General features: G+C 45.0%; 1 protein-coding gene across 4 annotated transcripts in view; it reads left to right on the top strand.

The window, feature by feature from the left end:
- Positions 1-19,938, top strand: part of RANGAP1 (Ran GTPase activating protein 1) — a 435,479-nt gene that overhangs the window by 396,325 nt on the left and 19,216 nt on the right. For 3 of the 4 annotated variants that reach the window (XM_069231247.1, XM_069231244.1, XM_069231245.1), the window contains one exon: positions 5,396-5,517. The exons of the other annotated variant lie outside the window; for it this stretch is intronic. In XM_069231247.1, coding sequence (XP_069087348.1) covers positions 5,396-5,517 — 122 coding nt within the window. The remainder of the gene's footprint in view (positions 1-5,395; positions 5,518-19,938) is intronic. 4 annotated transcript variants of the gene reach the window in all.

The raw sequence follows: 19,938 nt of genomic DNA, 5'->3' as shown, positions 1-19,938 counted from the left end.
CCTTCTGTTGCCGTATGAGAGACAGAACCGTGGGAATCATCATGAATGGGAGAAAAGCATACAACCGATAGAGAGTCCAGTTTTGGAGAAAGGCCTCTGTCACCAGAGCTAGAGGGTCCGGATGTCAGCGGAAGAATTTCGGTATCTGAAAATTGAGATGTGATGCAAAAAGATCCACGTCGCAAGTACCACACTCTGATTTTCTGGAGAAAAAGTACCGGATACAGTTTCCTGAATCCTGGATTTTGTTGCGTTACCCCACCACCCCCCCACCACCACAACCACCTCCACCGTTTGTTGACAAATCTGACTGCCAATTTATTGTCCATCTTCAATAATATGCAACAGTCTGTTTTCTGAGGGGACAGGCTCTTGATGGCAAAGGAGCCCTCTAGAAGTTCTAAACAATTTATGTGGAGACTCCGTTCCAATCTCAGCCATCGCCCCCCTGTCTCCATCGAGCCACAGCGAGCTCCCCAGCCCCACTGATTGGCATCCGATTTGATCCCTACGTCTAGCCACCAATTAATTTCCATCCTAACTTTGTCGGATAATGGAATCAGTTCTGAGTAAGTCAGGCTTTTCCGAAGGTGTTGGATTTTTAATCTCTGAAGAACACGATAGTGAAGAGGGGCTGGAAAAATGTCCGGAATGGATGAGGCCCTGAAACCTACTATCCTCGCAATGGTCCTCAGTGACAGTCGGACTGGCTGATGCAGACCTCAATTCCTTCTTGATGCTGCAAATTTTCTAAGAAGGAAGAATAAGATGTGATCGGACTGAATCTATCCAGAAGCCCAGGAAGTCTATCACCTGGGATGGACTCAGTAGTGACTTCTGCACATTGATAAGGAATCCTAGATCCTGTAAGAGTGGAACAGTCCACTCTAAATGACTCAGGAGAGTCTGTCCATCTCAAGCAGTCAATATGTCATCCAGATAAATTAGCAAACGCACCTCTCGGGCTCAAAGTGACTCAACCACTGGTCTCATCAGTTTGGTGAAGCACCATGGGGCTGACGACAGGCCGAAGAGGAGAGCACTGAACTCCAGGCAGTGACCCCTCCAAAGGAATTGTAAATGTCTCCTGTAGGGAGGAAAGATGGGTATCGAGAGATAGGGGTCCTTGAGGTCTATCCGGACCATCCAGTCACCACCAAATAAAATGTCTCTCAGCATGTGTATTCCTTCCATTTTGAAGTGCCTATACAAAATCCAATGATTGAAGTCTTTTAGGTTTAGCACGAAATGATGACCTCCACCCTTCTTGTCTACTAGGAAAATGGGGCTGATAAAACCGCAAGGATGAGGTGAGGAAAAACGTACTTCCCCTTTATCGAGCAGGGCTTGAACCTCTAAGTCTAAAGGACTGATCTGCTAGGGAAAAATACACCAGGGTACTGAAAAACTCTAGTCTGAAGTCTGAAAACTGAAGAACCCATGGGTCTCCAGAAATGTGTTTCCAGTTGTCTAGGAATAAGCCCACTCTCCCACCCAGTAGCACCTGAGAATTTGATATAATTCTTACCGGAATATCCAGGATGCTGGATTTCTCCCTGTTGTCCCTGGCTGGACCCTCTACGGAATCTGGAACGCCTTCCTCTGGAGCGAGTAGGGTAGAAGGAGGTGTCCAAAGGCTCCCCATACCAACCTCCTCTTCCTCTTGGATAATTTCTTGGTAATTTTGAGAACTTGAGAGATCCTCGGCCGGGCATTCGCCCTCCGTAACGACCGGCCCTGAGAAAAAGGCCTCTTGAAAACCTTTTTAAGTGACATCTGGGCCTGGTCGAGGGAGGAATAGGTAGAACAGAATTTTGATAGCTCTTTGATGAAAGACGCCCAAAAGAGTAATCCGTTGGCCGAAGGGCCCGCTTCTGAGGTGCCCAGGTAGTTTAGTTAGGGGTCGATACACAGGAGTACAAACCTTCTACGTTAGGATGAAATAGCACAATTGGTATTAGGAAGCTGACCTAGGGCCCTTTGCGCCCAACCAATTAAAATGTCGGTGTCCACTGGTGTACCTGATTCTTTGGAATGGAAAGCCGGCTCCAGAATTTTAGTTAGGGGCCCAGACATGTCTAACAGTTTGTCTTGGCAGTTACGCAGCAACCTCTCCAGGCCCTTTTTTGGGTCCCTGGAGTATTTCTTGATAAGTCACCATAGTGAGGTCAACTTCTGGTGTCTCAACAACCTTGCCTTTTAGATCTGGTCTAGGACATTCCACCCTGAGACGGGACTGGACCTCTTTATCAAAGCTCTTACGTATGTGAGATCGTACATAATTTGCCACTTCCGGAGGTAGAATCCAATTGGATGCGCTGGGGTGGATAATCTCAGTGGGATCAAAATCGAGCACTTTAGGGGGGAAACTTGTTTTTTACTGGGACCCGGTTTATCAGTCTTCAGAGTCCTCTGAGGATATATCTTTCTCTGAAGAAGGGGAAAACCAAGATTCTTTTTTGACACTATAGTTATGCTCACTGGTTCTTTTGCAGCAAAGTGTTTCAAAAGCACCGGCATGGGCGTCCACAGATGCAGAATCCAGTCCTTTTCCTTTATCTTTAGATTAAGATCATTTGCCATGCATCTGGGGCGCTTGCATCCACCTTTGGGTATGAGCGTAGTCGAGGAGATGACCAGAAAAAGGTCCCAAAGCCCTAACTAGGGTGTTGTTAACAGACTGTTGGACCCTACAATCAGGTTCATCTCCATTTGATTACCAGTATCTTCAGGGTAATACCCTGATTCATTCTGATCCCATTGACCCATTCTCCTGATATATATATATATATATATATATATATATATATATATATATATATATATATATATATATATATATATATATATATATATATAATTGTTTTGATATATTAATTGTCAGGAGAGCTCAATATAGGGGGAGTGCAAAAACCCCTACCAGGCTAAACAGGCCAATAAAATGTGGAGGGAGCAGCCTGGGGAAAAACACTCTCTAGGCAGAACCTATTCAAATTATATCAGCCCTGAGCTCTAAGCAACAGGGTGTATCGGGAGCACAGAAACAGCAGAGAGCACTTCCACGAGGTTGGGTCGCAAGAGAAACGAGCCACCTTCTCAGAGAATCACTCTAGAAACAACCAGCTTGTAAAACACAACGGAGTAATAATAGAATAGGACTACGCAAGTGAAGCGTAGTCCGCTCCCGCTCCACTAAAGGCCAGAATCGGCATAAAATCTGATGTCAAAACAAAGCGCTAAACTAAACAAGCAAGCAATGTGAACTGAATCGCTTCGCTAGAACACATCCAAATAGGCAATACAAGTGTACAATAGGTAAATACAAGTACTTTGCTACGGAGCAGCAAAGAAAGAGGAATTGACTTTTGGGGTCATGCCTTATATAGGTTGGGGTCATGGGCCATGATTGGGACATGTGATATACTGTAACGCATCGTGGGTATTGATGTTTTTTGTTTTAGTGATATTTGATTGGCTGCTGTGTTGAGTCAGTAAAAGAAAGAGAAAGCATAATTGGAGCTTCTGGCCCCTACATAGAATTCAATTACACCAATTGCCATTGAAACTAAAGGAAAGACATTCATAGACCATATTTAGCTCACCTAACTCATTCTGTGACGGGACATCTGGCTAATCCGGTAGGCAGGGCTAAGGGTTTCAACCCGCCTCAGAGGCTCCAGTTACCCGATTTTCGTAGTAGTACTTCAGTTAAATTCTAATCATTGTAGTGTGTCCCAGACATCCAGGATTTGCCAGGCACAGTCTGTGTCTATCCAAGAATTACAAGGCTTGTCAGTAAATGAAATACATGTTCTGGTTTTGGAGAGATGTTGGGTGCATGTGCATGTGTCCAAATGCTGTCCATGCTTCCGTTGTCACTAACCCATTGTTTTATATAACTGTGCTCAGAAGTCCATAACCATCACCAGTCCCATGGTGTGCTGCCTCTGCTTATTAATGCAGCATATCAGATTTAAAAGAGGGGTGAAACAGCATATGAGGAGACCTCAGTCAAGCTTCGTGGTTAGTAGTTTTCTTGTGGACAGACTTCACTGTAGTGGAAGTGAGAAATGGAGGAGGTTGAGTAGTGAACAAAAATGCAGTGTTTTAATCTTTATTCGTTTTAAAAGAAGTTTCTACATTTTAAGTGGTGTATGTAATCTGAAAACTCCTATATGTAGGAAATGTAAGTAATTCCAATCGGGAGTCCATATCCATCTATCCACAACCTCCTTGCAGAAACACACCAGACCTTAACTAGCCTCATCTTTTTCCTTTGCTTCATAGTTCTTGTAGTTATGTTTTTCCATTGTGATTGTACGACTACAAGTTGCAGAATGAAAACACAACCAGATTTACTTGTGTGATGTGGGGCATATCAAGAGCTCCATCACCTCGCCTTGATGAAAATGTTCTGATATTGAACAAATTACACAATCTTTGAAATTCTGGTGTTTATTTTCTATCTAGTCTAGGAGCGCACTGCATTTGGACTGAAATTTACACTATTAAAGAATGAAATTGTATGCAGAAAAATAAAGAAATAGGGCACTCCTGAAATGTTTTAGTCAAAAGTACTTTATCATGACCAATGGGAAATGAATTGATCTCAACACCCTTGCATTTTCGACTGGCACAACTCTCTCTCCACCCTAGTTCCATGGCTGAAAGTGTTTGTCTTGCTTTGTAATGTCTTTGTCATTTGGAAGTGGAAGAAACCACGTGTAATTTATGGACAAAAGTGCTGGGGACACACTCGCCTAGAGGTATGATGAAAATTCAGTCTGTGCTGTCTTGAATCCACCTCATGCCTCTTTTGTTGCACGACCCCAGTATAGGTTCTTCGTACTTATAGTTTCTTCGTAATTCCTGCTTTTTGTCTTTGTCATTGTTTATTATCTCTTTTCCTTCTGCTTCCCTTTTGTGCCTTTTTCTCTTGTTTAGAGCCAACGGTTAATGCTGAAAAAAGTCTCTGTGCCTTATGATTGGGAGTTGCCCACACCAAATACCCACCTGCACAAATTAAGCAGTGCGAACGCCTAACTAGTTTATTCATTTACAGTAACCGAGCTGGATCGAAGGTGTTGGACAACAGCTGACGCCTAAGTGCAAACTCCCTTTCCCCCTTTTTTTTTTTTAAAAGAAGTACATCTATTTAATTCCTGTCCACGTAATGGGCCGGTGCAGAGCAAGTGATGCCTGTTGGGACAGTGCAGTATTATTTCTTGGTCTCTCAGTTCCCCTTTGTCCCAGTTCTTAGTATGAACAGGTGGTGGCGCCCCTGCTTACTCCTTTGAACCCGACTGATCTTATGTCAGGGGATGGCTTACTAGCTCATGTATTCGAAGCAGCTCTTGTTCCTCAACAGAATTTTTGTCCTCTTCTCTCATGGCAGAGCGAAGACAAGGTGAAGGCCATCTCCAGCCTCTACGGCCCCTTGATGACTCTGAATCACGTCGTTCAACAGGAGTACTTCCCCAAGTCATTGACACCCATTCTCTTGGCCTTTGTCACTAAGTGAGTACGCAGCACTGCCATTGGGCAAAGAAGACAGCAAGGGATTCTGCGAAGTGCGGTGGCCAGACAGGTCACTTGGAGCCATGTTTGAATTTAGAGTTGGTCAAGTCTCATTCTTTTCAGTGCTTTAACAAAAATACAGACAAACTCTTAATTACTTTATCTATCAAGCACACTATTATTAACCATTCTCCCGAGGGTTTTGTTTAGGCTGGGAGAGATGTCCTCTGTGTTTGTGTTTGAAAGTAGTGGATGTATCGCCAATGAATATTGAAATTGTATTATTGTAGCGCTTATTACCCCTATCAGTGGTTGAAGCGCTTTACGTCGAATAGCAAGTGATACTACCCGTGAGCCTTAAGTTAGCAGTCAGTCAATTGGTTATCATAGTCTTGCATACCAAGAAAATCAGTCAATGTATTCACTGCAGTTTCCCGGCCAGGGGATCCTCATCAATAGTCATAAGCACTAAATATTCCCGCCCACGTGCGGGGACCCCAGAGCATATATAAACACACATGTATATACCTTAAATGTATATGTGTGAGTAAATTTTGTGTCTAGAACTTTAGTACATATATCATATACATGTGTAAGCAGTCATGCAGTTTATGTTGACAAATAGGTTAAAAATGTCTTATTTTTATAAAGTTTTTCTTTAATAAAAACTCTTCAACTGCAGTTAACATCTTTCTGCAATCAAAGAAGAGAGCCTAGAAAGTATTAGTAATCTCATATATTTAAAAAAACTGCAGTTAAAATACAAAGGCAATTATTAGCCATTAGGCTGCATCCCAATTAACGTAGCAGAACGAAAAAACTGGCACCGTGCCTTTAAGGCCCTGAGAACCTCCAGTATCCCACCATGCCTCAGAGGTGAGAGTGAGGTGCCAGTTGGGCCACTGTTAGGTCAGTTCTTTTTTTCCAGTTCCTTCTGTTAGGATCCTGGAGCATTAAGCTCTCATTTTCTGATTTTTGTAGCAGAAACAATCTATAAATCAACAATTTTCTACATTTTACTTGACATCTTTTCATTTTCTGAGTAAAATAACATTTTCCTCTAAATAAACTGCCTTCCCATTTTGTAAAATGCCCTGCTTGTGGTAAAAAGAAGGCTCAGACTGACCCACACTCAGTCTGCATAGTGTGTTTACCTCACAGCCACTGCCCTGAGACCTGTAAACACTGCCAGAATCTTTCAAAAAGAACATTGAAAGGTAAAGGATTAGTCTCCATGGCCTACATTAGAGAAGGAAAATGACATCCACGTCTCTTCATAAGAAGGTCTCTGGAGAAAAAGGTGTTAAAGACAAACGGCAAGCAAGATCTACCTCATCAGGTAGGAAAATACCTGTTCCCCGTCAGCGTCATCACTCCCATTGTTGTTGCATCAACGTCAATGGATGTCGAGAAACACCCATTGACGTTGACACATGGGACGTCAAGGGACATAATGTCGAAGACACAGTCAACTTCGAAGGATAATTCTCTGTCGGCGAGCACTCACCGCTCGATGTTGAGCCAACACCTACGTGCTGATACTCCGTCAAGGGCACACCAAGACCCATTAACGTCGAAGACAACAACATCTACGTCACGGAAAGATCGATATCTCCATCGACGGTAAGGAGAGACAGTTCGAAGTCGAGGCACACGCCTCTAGTGGCACAACACTTGACGTCAAGGCATTTGAGGTCAAGAAATTTGCTTGAAAGGCATTCATCGTCAAGACATTCAACATCAATGCGTAAGTGGCCTCCGTCGATGACACTACATCATTGTTCAACGTCGAAACACACCTCAGCTATTTGATCAACGTCGAAACAAGACCGTTCACGTTCTCTACGCCGTCGACCACCAGCTGCACAAAGGACAACTTCATATAACGACCATACCAAGTAGGTCTTCTATTGCCTCCTCAAGAGCCTCGTCACATTCTGGGCAAGTCTCTCCTATAAATATTTCACCTAGATGGTTGGAAAGCCTTAACAAGGTCCTGGCCCATCAATCTCCGGAATCTCAATACTCGCGGATGTATACCCTCCTGCATCCCTCCCTAAGACACCATCTCCAACTCCTCCAGCACCATCTTCTATAAGCCACCGCGCACCACAAAAAAGGCGCAGGACTCCATGGTCACGCACAAGGAGTAGATCGCTGAAGACATCTAGACCAGGGTCAAGATCTCAGACCACTCGATCCCATCAACAAAGGCGCAGATCATCTTCTTGGTCTACTGCATCTACTTCTTCTATTGAAGACTATTCGCCCACGTTGTAGACACTCCTCTGGCGAGAATCTCTTCAGTGGACGACATAAACACCTTTAATGAAGTGTTTGTTAGAGGAGCTCATAAACTTAATATAGACCTTCCTGACCCTGCAGTGTCATTGTCTGTAATATTTGAAACGCTGCGCCATCGGTCCTTTTCTAGGCAACTTCTACCTCTGGTTCCTGGATTTTTGCAACCAGTCATGGATACTTTCCTTACACCAGCAAACTTACATGCAGCACCAGCAAGAATTCTCAAGAAATACAAGGCCCCATAACAGGACCCTTTATTTCTCAAAACCGATCCTCCACCGCATTCTGTCATTCTAGCTGCAGCCAGGAAATCCCATTCAGTGGCATCCTTATTTGACAATTCCTCCAGACAAGGAAAGCAAGCATCTGGACTCAATGGGGAGAAAGCTGTGTGGTTCCTCTGCTTCCTTTATGAAGGTATCTAGTGCATCTGCACTTCTAGGAAGATATGATCGATCTCTCTGAGATTCTCTTAACAGGTTTGTTGATAAACTGCCAAGAGAAGACAGACCGGATTTCTAAGAAATCCTACAGGAAGGAGTCCTAGTAGCCAATCAAGTAATCAGTGCGGCTGCTGATGGCTCGGATCTAGTTGCTCATGGATATGCGCATGGTATATGTGCAAGACGATCATCTTGGCTCCGCCTAACAAGCCTCAAGCCAGAGCCACAGCATCGCATCTTGAATCTCCCATTCACTGGAAATTCTGTTTTTGGGTCCCACACAGATGACAAAATGGCCAAAATGAAGTCTGAATTGGACACACTGAAGGCCGTGGGACTAGAAAAACGCAAGGAATACCGCAGAAGGTAGAGACCCTATGATGGATGTCCATACCAGCAGAGGGTTCAATCCCCTCACTAGGCCCAAAGGCAAGGACGACCTTTCTACCAGTCCTGAAAACAAACAAGGGAGCGTGGTACGAACAGACAGTCTGCAGCCAAAACATCAGGGAAACAAGAGGACTTCCTTCCCCTGATCCTGTCACCCACTCCCGTGGGGGGGAAAGTATTACCAACTATATAAGCGAGTGGCGCGCCATAACAAAAGACAAATTGGTTCTAAATATTGTTGAAAATGGGTATTCTTTACTTTCCAAATCACCTCCGCTTCCAGTGAAACCAACAAAAACAGCTTGTCATCAACAACCTCCTGCAAAAAGATCTTCTCACTCTGCTACAAAAAAAGAGCTATCAAAGAAGTTCTGCCTTCACAGAGAGGAAAAGGAGGGTACTGCCGCTATATCCTGGTACAGAAAAAGGCCCAGACAGCCTTCAGACCCATTTTAGATCTGAGACATCTCAACAAGTACATTCGGAAAGGAAAATTCAGGATGCTTGCCCTTCATCAAATCTTTCCCCAACTCCATCAAGGGGACTGGATGTGTTCAATAGATTTACAGGATGCATATTTTCACATCCCAGTGGCCGTGAAACACCGCAAATTCTTTCGCTTCGTAGTTGCATCCCAACAATACAGGGTACTACCCTTTGGTCTAAAATCAGCCCTGCGCACATTTTCCAAATGTAGCAACACACTTGGGAAAGAAAAAGGTATTTATTTACCCATACCTTGACGATTGGCTACTGCGAGGCAGCACTTCAGTCCAGACCATGCAATATCTCAAAATCACTTGAATACCTTCAAAACCCCTGGTCTTCAAGTCAATCTACAAAAGTCCATACGGACCCCAACCCAGAGACTCCACTACTTGGGAGCAATACTGGATACAAACCTCGAAAAAGTGTATCCTTCGGAGGAGAGACTATTATCAATAACACAGAAGTGTCACAGCATCCTTCACACTCTACGACCAACGGCCAGGCAAACAGCATCACTCCTAGGTTCCATGGCCTCCTAAATTTTCATTGTTCAGAATGCCAGGTTACACATGAGACCTCTTCAAGAGATCCTGGAGGATCAGTGAAGCCAATTTGCAGACAAATGGGACAACAGACTTGATTCTCTCAACAGTGGCAAAAAACTCACTATAATGGTGGACTCACCAACAACATCTGTTAGTAGGAGTTCCTTTTCATCAGACCATTCCTACTGAAACACTGGTAATGGATGTATTGCTTCAGGGCTGCGGGGCTCACATGGGCTCGCTCCAAGCCCAAGGACAGTGGTCGGACAAGGAGCAGCAATACCACATCAACTACCTAGAGTTGAAGGTGGTTCATATAGCCCTCAGTTCCTTTCCAGAACGGCTACAATCCAATTCTGGCTCAAGAGGAGGTTATTCTACCCTACCTCCTTCATCTGGTGAAATCAGGGTTGCAGTTCTCATCAATTAAGGTACATTTGTCATCCATTACTGCTTACCGTAAATCGCCCTCTCAAGCATCTTTCTTTACAATGGCAATGGTTAAAGATTTTCTAGAGGGCTTGAAAAAGATTTTCCACCAGTTCGTACACCTTCCCGTCCGTGGAAATTTAACGTGGTCTTGTCTAAACTCATGGTTCCACCCTTTGAACCTATACACAAAGCCTCTTTGCAACATCTCACATGGAAGACAGCTTTTCTTGTTACTATTACTTCAGCCAGAAGAGTCAGCTAAATTCAGCCTCTGTTCAAAATAACCCTGCACACTGTTTCATGATACCTGGGTGGTTATGAGAGCCCATCCTGGGTTCCTACCTAACGTAGTATCTGATTTTCATATTAATCAGACTATATCTCTTCCAACATTCTTTCCCAAACATTCCACGCCAGCAGACAGAACTTTGCACTCCCTAGATCTAAAAAGAGTGTTAAAGTTTTATCTTGATAAGACTAAAGATATCAGACACTCTGATCAATTACTCATAAACTATGGCTCCATGAGAACGGGCATAGCGGCCTCAAAGCAAACTATTTCCCGGGGGTATTCTCATGTATTGTATTTGCTTACCAATTGGCTAACAATCGACTGTCAGAACTAAAGCCAATTCCACAAGGGGCAAGGCGGCAACAACAGCCCTTCTGAAGAATGTACCCGTCTCCGAAATCTGCAAAGCTGCAACATGGAGATCGGTACATACTTATAAAAGGCATTACTGTATAGATTCAGATGCTAAGACACCCACTCAAGTGGGTCAGGCTTTATTAAGAAATGTGTTAAATTAGAACAAATAAGCTGCTTGTGCCTCCACCTCTCCGTCCGCGGGGATGTGGAATGGACTTGCTAATCTATTCAGTGCTTATGAATATTGATGAGGATCCCCTGGAAGAGAAGGATAAGTTACTTACCTGTAAATCCTAGTTCTTTGCCAGGGGACTCTTCATCAAAGTCCTAAGCAACCCGCTCGCCTCGCCGGACGTAATTCTGGAGGTTCAGCAGCTTACTCTTCTAGCCTACTCTTCTCATCACCGAAAAAAAGGACTGACTTAGTTGTGGCCCAACTGTCACGTCACTCTCACTTATGAGGCATTGTGGGATACTGGATTTTCTCAGGGCACTAAAGGCACTGTGCCAGTTTTTTAGTTCTGCTACCTTAATTGGGATGCCGCCTATTGGCTAATAATGCCTTTGTATTTTCACTGCAGTTTCTCTGTAGGAGATTGCTAATACTTTCTAGGCTCTCTTCTTGGATTGCAGAAAGATGTTAACTTTAGTTGTAGAGTTTTTATTAAAGAAAAACATTTATTTTTTTAAATAAGACATTTTTAGCATATTAGTCAACATAGACTGCATGATTGCTTACACATGTATATGATATATGTACTAAAATTCTAGACACATATTTTACTCTTACATATACATTTAAGGTATATACATGTATTTTTATATATGCTCTGGGGTCGCCGCACATGGGCGGAATATTTATTGCTTTTGACTTTGATGAGGATTCCCCTGGAAGAGAACTAGGATTTACGGGTAAGTAACTTATCCTTCTTCATGGTAGTTAGTGATTTCGGTGTGATCATTACCGTAAAATATTTAACTTATTCCTTCAGTGTCCTTGAGGATTGTCTGTTATTGAACCTCTGCTTCTGACTCTAACAGAAATCCTAAAAAACTGCAGCTCCTGTGGAATTTTTTTTGCAGTGTTTTTACTTTTAGGTTTCACCTTCACATTGCTTGCGCTATATCTTATATAAAAAAAACAAATTCTTAAAAGTTGCTTAGAACCCACCCAATACTTACTTTTGCTTACCATTTGTTAAAATTGTCTCTCTAATGTCCATGCTTTTGATTAGTCATCACGTCGTCTGCTTTCACTTTGCATGTCTTCCTGCGGCTGGTTTGCCTGCCCATGCCGTGGAGCATGGGTCAAGTACAGCTTCGTGTCAGCAGCTAGTGGCCACGGTCCTTCCACTGTGTACACACTTCAGGAGATCTTTTTTAGGGTTGAGCCTGCGCTAGCGCATGAGTCTCGCTAGTGAGACTTTGCGGTTTCCTAAAAAGGGCTTGCAGGCCACAAGTACTTTACCATTTATTGGCTTGCATAGCATCTTGCTTTCAAGCCTCGTAGTTCATCACTGCAGGTCAAACATTTCCGTTCCTGTCTGTGGAACATGGACCAAGCACTGATTGATTCAATTTAATCAGTGCCTGTCTGTTCCTCCTGATGTGATTGAGGTGGTACTTTTTAACTTCTAAGGCCCTGCAAACAGAAGGCTGGCAAAAACGTGCCCAGCAGGACAAACAAAATTGCAAAGTTTTATTTTCTGTAGTTAACGCTTTTCTTTTATTTTGCCAAGTCTTCTTTTCTTACTTTGAAATTGTTTTGTTTTTGCTAATGGGCGTCTTCTCAAAGGATGATTAGTATCTTGTTCTAAATCATGCAAAGCAGCATTGTTTCTTTCTTATGTGTAATTTCCAAAGTTATGCTTTGACACATTATTATTATTATGCAGTGCACCCCAAATCCACCCAGCTCCAATCCAGTTTGCCCCACTTCAATCAAAACCAATCCACCCCACTCAATCCTATCCACTTGACCACTCCAATCCACCCCACTCCAAACCAAGCCACTCAGATCCACCACACTCCAGTCCTCCCAGCCAACTCCAGTATGCCCCATCTGCACTACTCCAATCTGCTCCACTTCAATCCCAAACACTTTGTTCCTCACCAGTAAAAAACAAATCTGACCCACTCCAATCCCAGCCTGCCCCATTCTAATCCAAAATAATCTGCCCCACCACAAAACAGGCTGCCCCACTCCAACCCAAAAGAATCTGCCCCACCACAAATCAGGCTGCATCACTCCAATCCCAAGCAATCTGCCCCACTTCAATTCCAAATAGTCTGCCACATGCCAATCCTAAACAATTTGCCATACTCCAATCTAAAACAATCTGCCCCACTCAATCTAAAATAATCTGACCTACTCCAATCAAAAACAACCAGCTCTGCTCCAATCTGTACCAATCCAAAACAATCTGCCCGCTCCAATCCAAAACAATCTCCCCAACTGCAATCTGCCCCTCTCCAATTCAAAACAATTTGCCCACATTCCAGTGACCCCCTTTTCTCCAATCTGCGCCACTCCAAGCCAAAACAATCTGCCCCACCCTAATGTGCCCCACACAGTCCCCAACAATTGCCCCACTCCAATCCAGAACAATGTTCTCTACTCCAATCTGCCCCACTCCAGTCCACAGCATTCTGCCCGGCTCCAATCTGCCTGTTAGGCCTGTCATCTCTTGGCATGGTTTCCGCTGTCTTTTTTGTCTTCTGATCTCCTGTTTTTGACCCTGTGCTGAATTTAGTTTTTGCTGGTTCTAGGACTCTAGGCACTTTACCACTGCTGACCAGTGCTAAAGTGCAAGTGCTCTCTGTCTAAATTGTGTTGGTAATTGGCTTACTAGTGATTGACATATTTGATAGACTAGTAACTTCCTAGTAAAGTGCACTGTGTGCGCCCAGGGCCTATAAATCAAATGCCACTAATGGGCCTACAGCACTGCTTGTGCCACCCACATGAGTAGCCCTACATACACGTTTCAAACCTGCCACTGCAGTGTCTGTGTGTGCAGCTTGGAACTGCCTGTTGACTTGGAAAGTGCACCCACTTGGCAGGCCCAAACCTTCCCTTCTACTACATGAAGTCACCCCTATGGTAGGCCCACGCAGCCCCACAGGCAGGCTGCATGGTATTTAAAAGGTAGGACATGTACTGATGTGTTTTACATGTCCTGATAGTGAAATACTGCAAAAAAAATAATTCACTATTGCAAGGCCTCTCTCTCACACAGAATAACGGGGTTGCCGTGAATATCGTTAAAGTGTAATTTCCCATTGAGAGCAGATAGGGATGTGGAGTTTGGGGTCTCTGAGCCAAAATTAAAAAATACGTCTTTTGGTGAAGTAGGTTTTTAGATTGTAAGTTTGAAAATGCCACTTTTAGAAGGTGGACATTTTCTTGCTTAACCATTCTGTGCCTCTGCCTGTTTGCCAATACCCGTCTGTGTCACGATGAGAGTTGGACTATTTGTGAATTCGCTCTAGACAGTCATACAAAGGTAGCTAAGGTGTGCCCTGCATATCCTGATGGGTCTTCCTGGGTAGAGTGGTGGGAGGTACTGACACTTAAACCTGAACAGGGCTGTACCTGTCCTTGCACAAAGCAGCCTCCCACCCCAGGGAGCATGTCTGGAGCCAGGGCAGGAAAGGCAGGGTTTTGTGCACTACAAAGACTTTCCTTTGAAGTTTGCCTCCTTCAAAGGCAGAAATTAGCATTAGTATTGCACCTCTGAGACCATAACTTTAGAATCCTTCTGGACTGACAACATTCTGCCATTAAAAAGGGCTGGATGCTGTAGGAGGGACTACCACTCTGCCTATTACTTTGCTGTGCTGGTCTGCTGCTTCTATCCTGGGAGTGAAAGGACTGAACTTTGCTTTCTACATCCTGCTTCCAAAGGGTCTCCAAGGGCTTGGACTGAGCTTGCCCCCGGTCGAAGTCTCAGCGACGTCAAAGACTTTATCTGCCAGTATCTGGTTTCTCTTGCTGAGAGTCCTGATTCTCCAAGTAGTGCCAAATCCAGTCCCTTGGAAGTGAGTTTTGGTGAAACCAACCAAAAAGAAACAAGCGCATTAACTGCAGAGCAATTTTGGAACCGGTGCCTCTGACCGGCTTCGCTTCTCTGCCTGCACCGGAGCCGCGGCCTCCACTGAGTGCAAGAAGTGCAACTGACGCTGCAGCAGCGCCTCCGAAGTCCTGCCACAACGTGAGTTCTGAATGTCATGTCCCCAACATCCCGGACACCTGACTCTGACTCCGCCACAGCACCTGTGGCTCTGTGGTATGATCGCAACACTGAGAAGTCAACGCCTCGTGTCTTGACCTGCTGGATTCCTAGACCCCACCGGATCATACAAAACCAACGCCTCGCCACCAGTGCTGCATCACCTCCCCTGCAACTGTAAGGAACCGACGCATCACCTTCCCTGCCTAGCAGCAAGGAATCAAAGCCTCACCTCCCCGGTGGCAGTAAGGAACTGGCAGCGCTCTGGCTCCAACAGCGTCTCACCTCCCCGACTCCATGCAACGTCTTAGTTTACTCATTGTTTACAAAAGGTACTGTACCTGGGGTCCGTGCGACTCCGTGACCAGCCCACACGCCCTCTTGAGCGGCGTCGGAGTGTTGGGAATGACTCCGTCAAGACGTGTGATAGCTCCAGTTGGAGCTATTGTGTTTCTAAGCCTTATTGAAGTTTAATCTTTGAAAATTTGTATCTTTGCTTGTGTATTTTGGATTTTTGTCATTTTTTTTTCTTATTGTTCTTAGATAAATATTGGCTATTTTTCTAAACTAGTGTGGAATGCATTTGTGGCGTTTTCAGTGCTTTACTGTGTGTGTACAAATACTTTACACATTGCATCTGAGATAAGCCTGACTGCTTGAGCCAAGCTGCCAAGGGGAATAGAAAGGTGAGAAGGGGTTGCCTTAGCTGTATGACTCCCTTAGCTTGACTAGAGTTAGGGTCCCTACTTGGCCAGGGTGCAAACCACTGCCAACTAGAGACCCCATTTCTAACACTATCCCACTTTAATCCAAAACAATCTGCCCCACTCCAGTCTACCCCACTTCAAATCAAAACAACCTGCCCCATTCCAAATTGACCCACTGCAGTCCAAAACAATATGCCTCACTACAATCCCAAACAATCTACCCTACACTAGTGTGTCCCACGCCAATCCAGAACAATCTGTGCCACCCCACCCTAAAACAACCTGCCCCACTCCAGTCAAAAGCAATCTGCCCCGCTCAATCCAAAACAATCCCCTCCAATCCAGAACAATCTACCTCACTCCAATCCAGAACAATGTGCCCTACTCCAGTCCGCCCGCTCCAATCTACCGCACTACAGTCTAAAGCAATCTGCCCCAATCCAAAACAATCTGCCCCACTCCAGTCCAGAACAATCTGCCCCCACTTGATCCCAAAAAATCTACCCTACTCCCATCCAAAAAATCTGCCCCACTCCATTCTGCACCAATCCAAAGCAACCTGCCCAACTACACTCTGCTCCAGTCCAAAATGATCTGCAGCACTCTAATCCCAAACAATCTGCCCCACTCCAACTCAAAACAATATGCTACAAATTCAATGCACCCCTTCTCCAATCTATCCCACTCCAAACCAAAAGTCTGCCCCACTCCAATGTGCCCCACTCTAATCCCAAAAAATCTGCCCCACTACAGTTTACCCCCCTCCAACGTACCCAACTCCAATCCAATCTGTCCCACTCCAGCCCAAAACAATGTTCTTAACTATCGCAATCCCAAACAATCTACCCCTCTCCAGTGTGCCCCACGCCAATCCAGAACAATCTATCCCACTCCACCCTAAAATAATCTGCTCCACTCCATTCACAAGCAATCTGCCCACTCCAGTCTGCCCCACTTGATCCAAAACCATCTACCCCAATCCAACCCAAAATGATCTATCCCACTCCATTATCCCCAACTCCAATCCAGAACAATGTGCCTACTCCTATCTCCCCACTCCAATCCTAATCTGCCACTCCAATCTAAAGCTTTCTGCCCCACTTTAATCTGCCTCACTCAATCTGAACAAATCTGCCCCACTCCAATCTAAAACAATCTGCCCCATTCCAGTATGTCCCACTGCAGTCCAAAACAATGTACCTCACTACAATCCCAAACAGTCTACCCCACTTCAGTGTGCCCCACACCAGTGGAGAACACATTGCCCCACTCCACCCTAAAACAATCTGCCCCACTCAATACAAAACAATCTACCCCAATCCAGTTCCATTTAAAACAATCTACCCCTCTCCAATCTGCGCCGCTTCAGTCCAGAACAATCTGCCACGCTCCATTCTGCTCCAGTCCAGTCTAAAACAATCTGCTCCAATCCAAAACAATCGGCTCTAGTCTGTCCAACTTCTGACTTAAATCCCAAAGTATCTGACCCACTTCCATCTGTCACATTCCAATCTGCCACACTCAAGTCCAAAACAATCTGCCTCAATTCAATCCTCCCCACTCCAACTCAAAACAGTCTGACCCAATCTAATCTGACCCACTCTAATCCACTCCAATCTGCCCCCTCTCCAGTCTGCCCCACTCCAATCCACTGTAATCCAATCTACTCCTATCCCTTTCAACCCACCTGACCCCAGTCTAATCCACCCCATTCAAATCCCCCAAAATCTGCCACTCTCCAATCCAAAACAATTTGCTCCACTCCAATCCAAACAATAATCTGCTGCTGCAATCCAAAACAGCCTGCCCCACTCCAATCTGCCCCATTCTAATCCAAAACAATCTGCCCCTATCAAATCTGCCCCACTCCAATCCAATCCACCTGGTCCCAATCCAGTCTAACTCACTCCATCCCATTTTACACTACTCCACCCCACCACAATCCACCCCACTCTAATCTGCCCCAGCCCAATCCAGTCTAACCCACTCCAATCCTCCTCACTCCAATCCAATCCATCCCACTCAAGTCCACCACAATTTATCTCACTCAAATCCAGCCAATTCCAGTCCAGTCCACTGCACTCCAGTCCAGTCCAATTCACCCCACATCAGACCAGCCAACTCCAGTCCACATACTCAAATCTATTTGACCCCACTCCAATTTACCACAAATAATCCATCCATGCAACTCCAATCCAGTTCACCTTAATCCTGCCCATTCCAGTCCAATCCACCCCTCTCCTGTCCAATCCAACCAACTCCAAACCACCTTAATCTGTCCCACTGTGCACCAGTTTCATTCACCCCATTCCAATCCTCCCACTCCAAAAATCCACCTCACTCCAAAAGGTCCACCCGACTCCAATCCTCTCCTCACCAATCCAATTCACCCCACTCCAGTCAAACCACAATCCACTGCACTCAAATGTAGCCCACTCCACCCAAATCCAATCCACCCATCCCAACCCACACCAGTCCACCTCTCTCTCCAGTTCTTCCCGCCACTCTCCAATTTACCCACTCCACACTAATCCACTCTGTTCCAATTCACCCACTCCTCCAATCTACTCCGCCCCAGGTCAGTCCACTCCCATCCATTCCAATCAAGTCCACTCCAATCCAGTCAACCCCACTCTAATCATATCCACCCCATTCCATTCCAATCCACCCCTCTCTAGTCCACTCCACCCCACTCCAGTCCAGTGAATCCAGACTACCCCACTTTTATCCACCACACTTTAATCCACCCTTTCCAGTCTAATCCACTCCACTCCAGTTGTCTAATGAACCCCACTCTAGTCCAATCTAATCCACCTCAGTCCACTCCACCCCGCTCAAATGCACCCAACTCCAATCAAACCCACCCGTCCTACCACTCTAATTCAATCCACCCACCCCACCCCAATCCAATCCACTCCAATCCACCTCACTCCTTTGAGTCTGCCCCGTTTCACTCGACCCACTCCACTCACTCCTCCCTTTCTAAACCAATCTGATCCACCCCACTCCAGTCCACCAGATTACCTCAATCCACTGCACCCTATTCCACCCTACTCCACGACACTGAACCACGGAATTCTTCTCCCCTTTTCTCAACTCTGCATCACTACTCCCTCACTCTGACACTGCACGGCACTAACGTTTAGCCATGCTGAACAGCAGCCACACTGGTATACAACATTGCAAAACACATTGCCAACCCAATAGCGCTTGTATAGACCAGACCTATTGGCTTTACCAATACTAGTTTTATTTATTTTCTAGTACTTCATACAAGGGCATCTGCAGGCTGTCTCCTCTTTTTTGATGGATTACAGAAAGTCTGTATTTTTGGTTACTCTTTTTTTTTCCCCCAATGTTGGCGAGCTAGTCAGCGTCCACTAAAGGCCCACTTTCTCTGCAACATTTAGAGTGAATTCAAATGGTAAATCGCATTGTGCCGTCTTTTCAATGCCAAAAGGTTCTGTATAGCAGCAGAGCAGCGTTTTACTAAATAATACTTTTCACAGCTATTGGAGTTTCCATAGCACATGCAGTATTGAACTTCAAACCAGTGTCCGGGAGGATGAGCTTCTTTTACAAGGGTTTGGTTTCCAAGTACTAGATCATAAATGCTGCTTATCTGCTTTCTGCAATCCTTTTTTGCAGTGACACTAATCCTGGAACACTACATGTTTAATGCAGTTTTGCGATGGAATCTACAGGATAGTATGGAAATTTGAGGCTTCAGTATTTGTTGATTCACTGGCTTGCTTAAATGTGCACATTAGGTACTAGATGACCATTGCTGGATTTCAAAGCAGGATCTGATAGACACATCTAGTTGCAAATTCCTTACCTTAGAATTTTTACCAGGTGTCAGTCTGGATCCGGAGATTTTTCTCGAGCAGTACCCCTGCATGCGTCATTAGGTGGTGTTGATCAGCTCTGCATTCATCGTCATCCACGCCGGATATGATGTCGCGGGTCCTATATTTGTACGCAACCGTGGTGCGCTGACATCAGTCCTTTTCTGTCCGCTCCAGCCTGTGCTGATCCGAAGAGAGCTATCCATCAGTATTTTTGTAAAATTTTTATACTGGCCTTTTTCGAAGGTTTTTCGAGTTGCTAACTCTTGGTGCGTCGAGGGTTGCCATCTAGGAAGACCCGGGTACAAGACCTGCGAATCCTGTCATCGGGCAATGTCCATTAGAAATCCACACCTTGTGTGCCTTTGGTGTTTGGAGTGCG

Source organism: Pleurodeles waltl, chromosome 4_2 (assembly GCF_031143425.1).
Source record: "Pleurodeles waltl isolate 20211129_DDA chromosome 4_2, aPleWal1.hap1.20221129, whole genome shotgun sequence".
NCBI lineage: Eukaryota > Metazoa > Chordata > Amphibia > Caudata > Salamandridae > Pleurodeles > Pleurodeles waltl.
The sequence above is the reverse complement of the archived record's forward strand: the minus strand, read 5'-3'. Positions and strand labels throughout refer to the sequence as shown.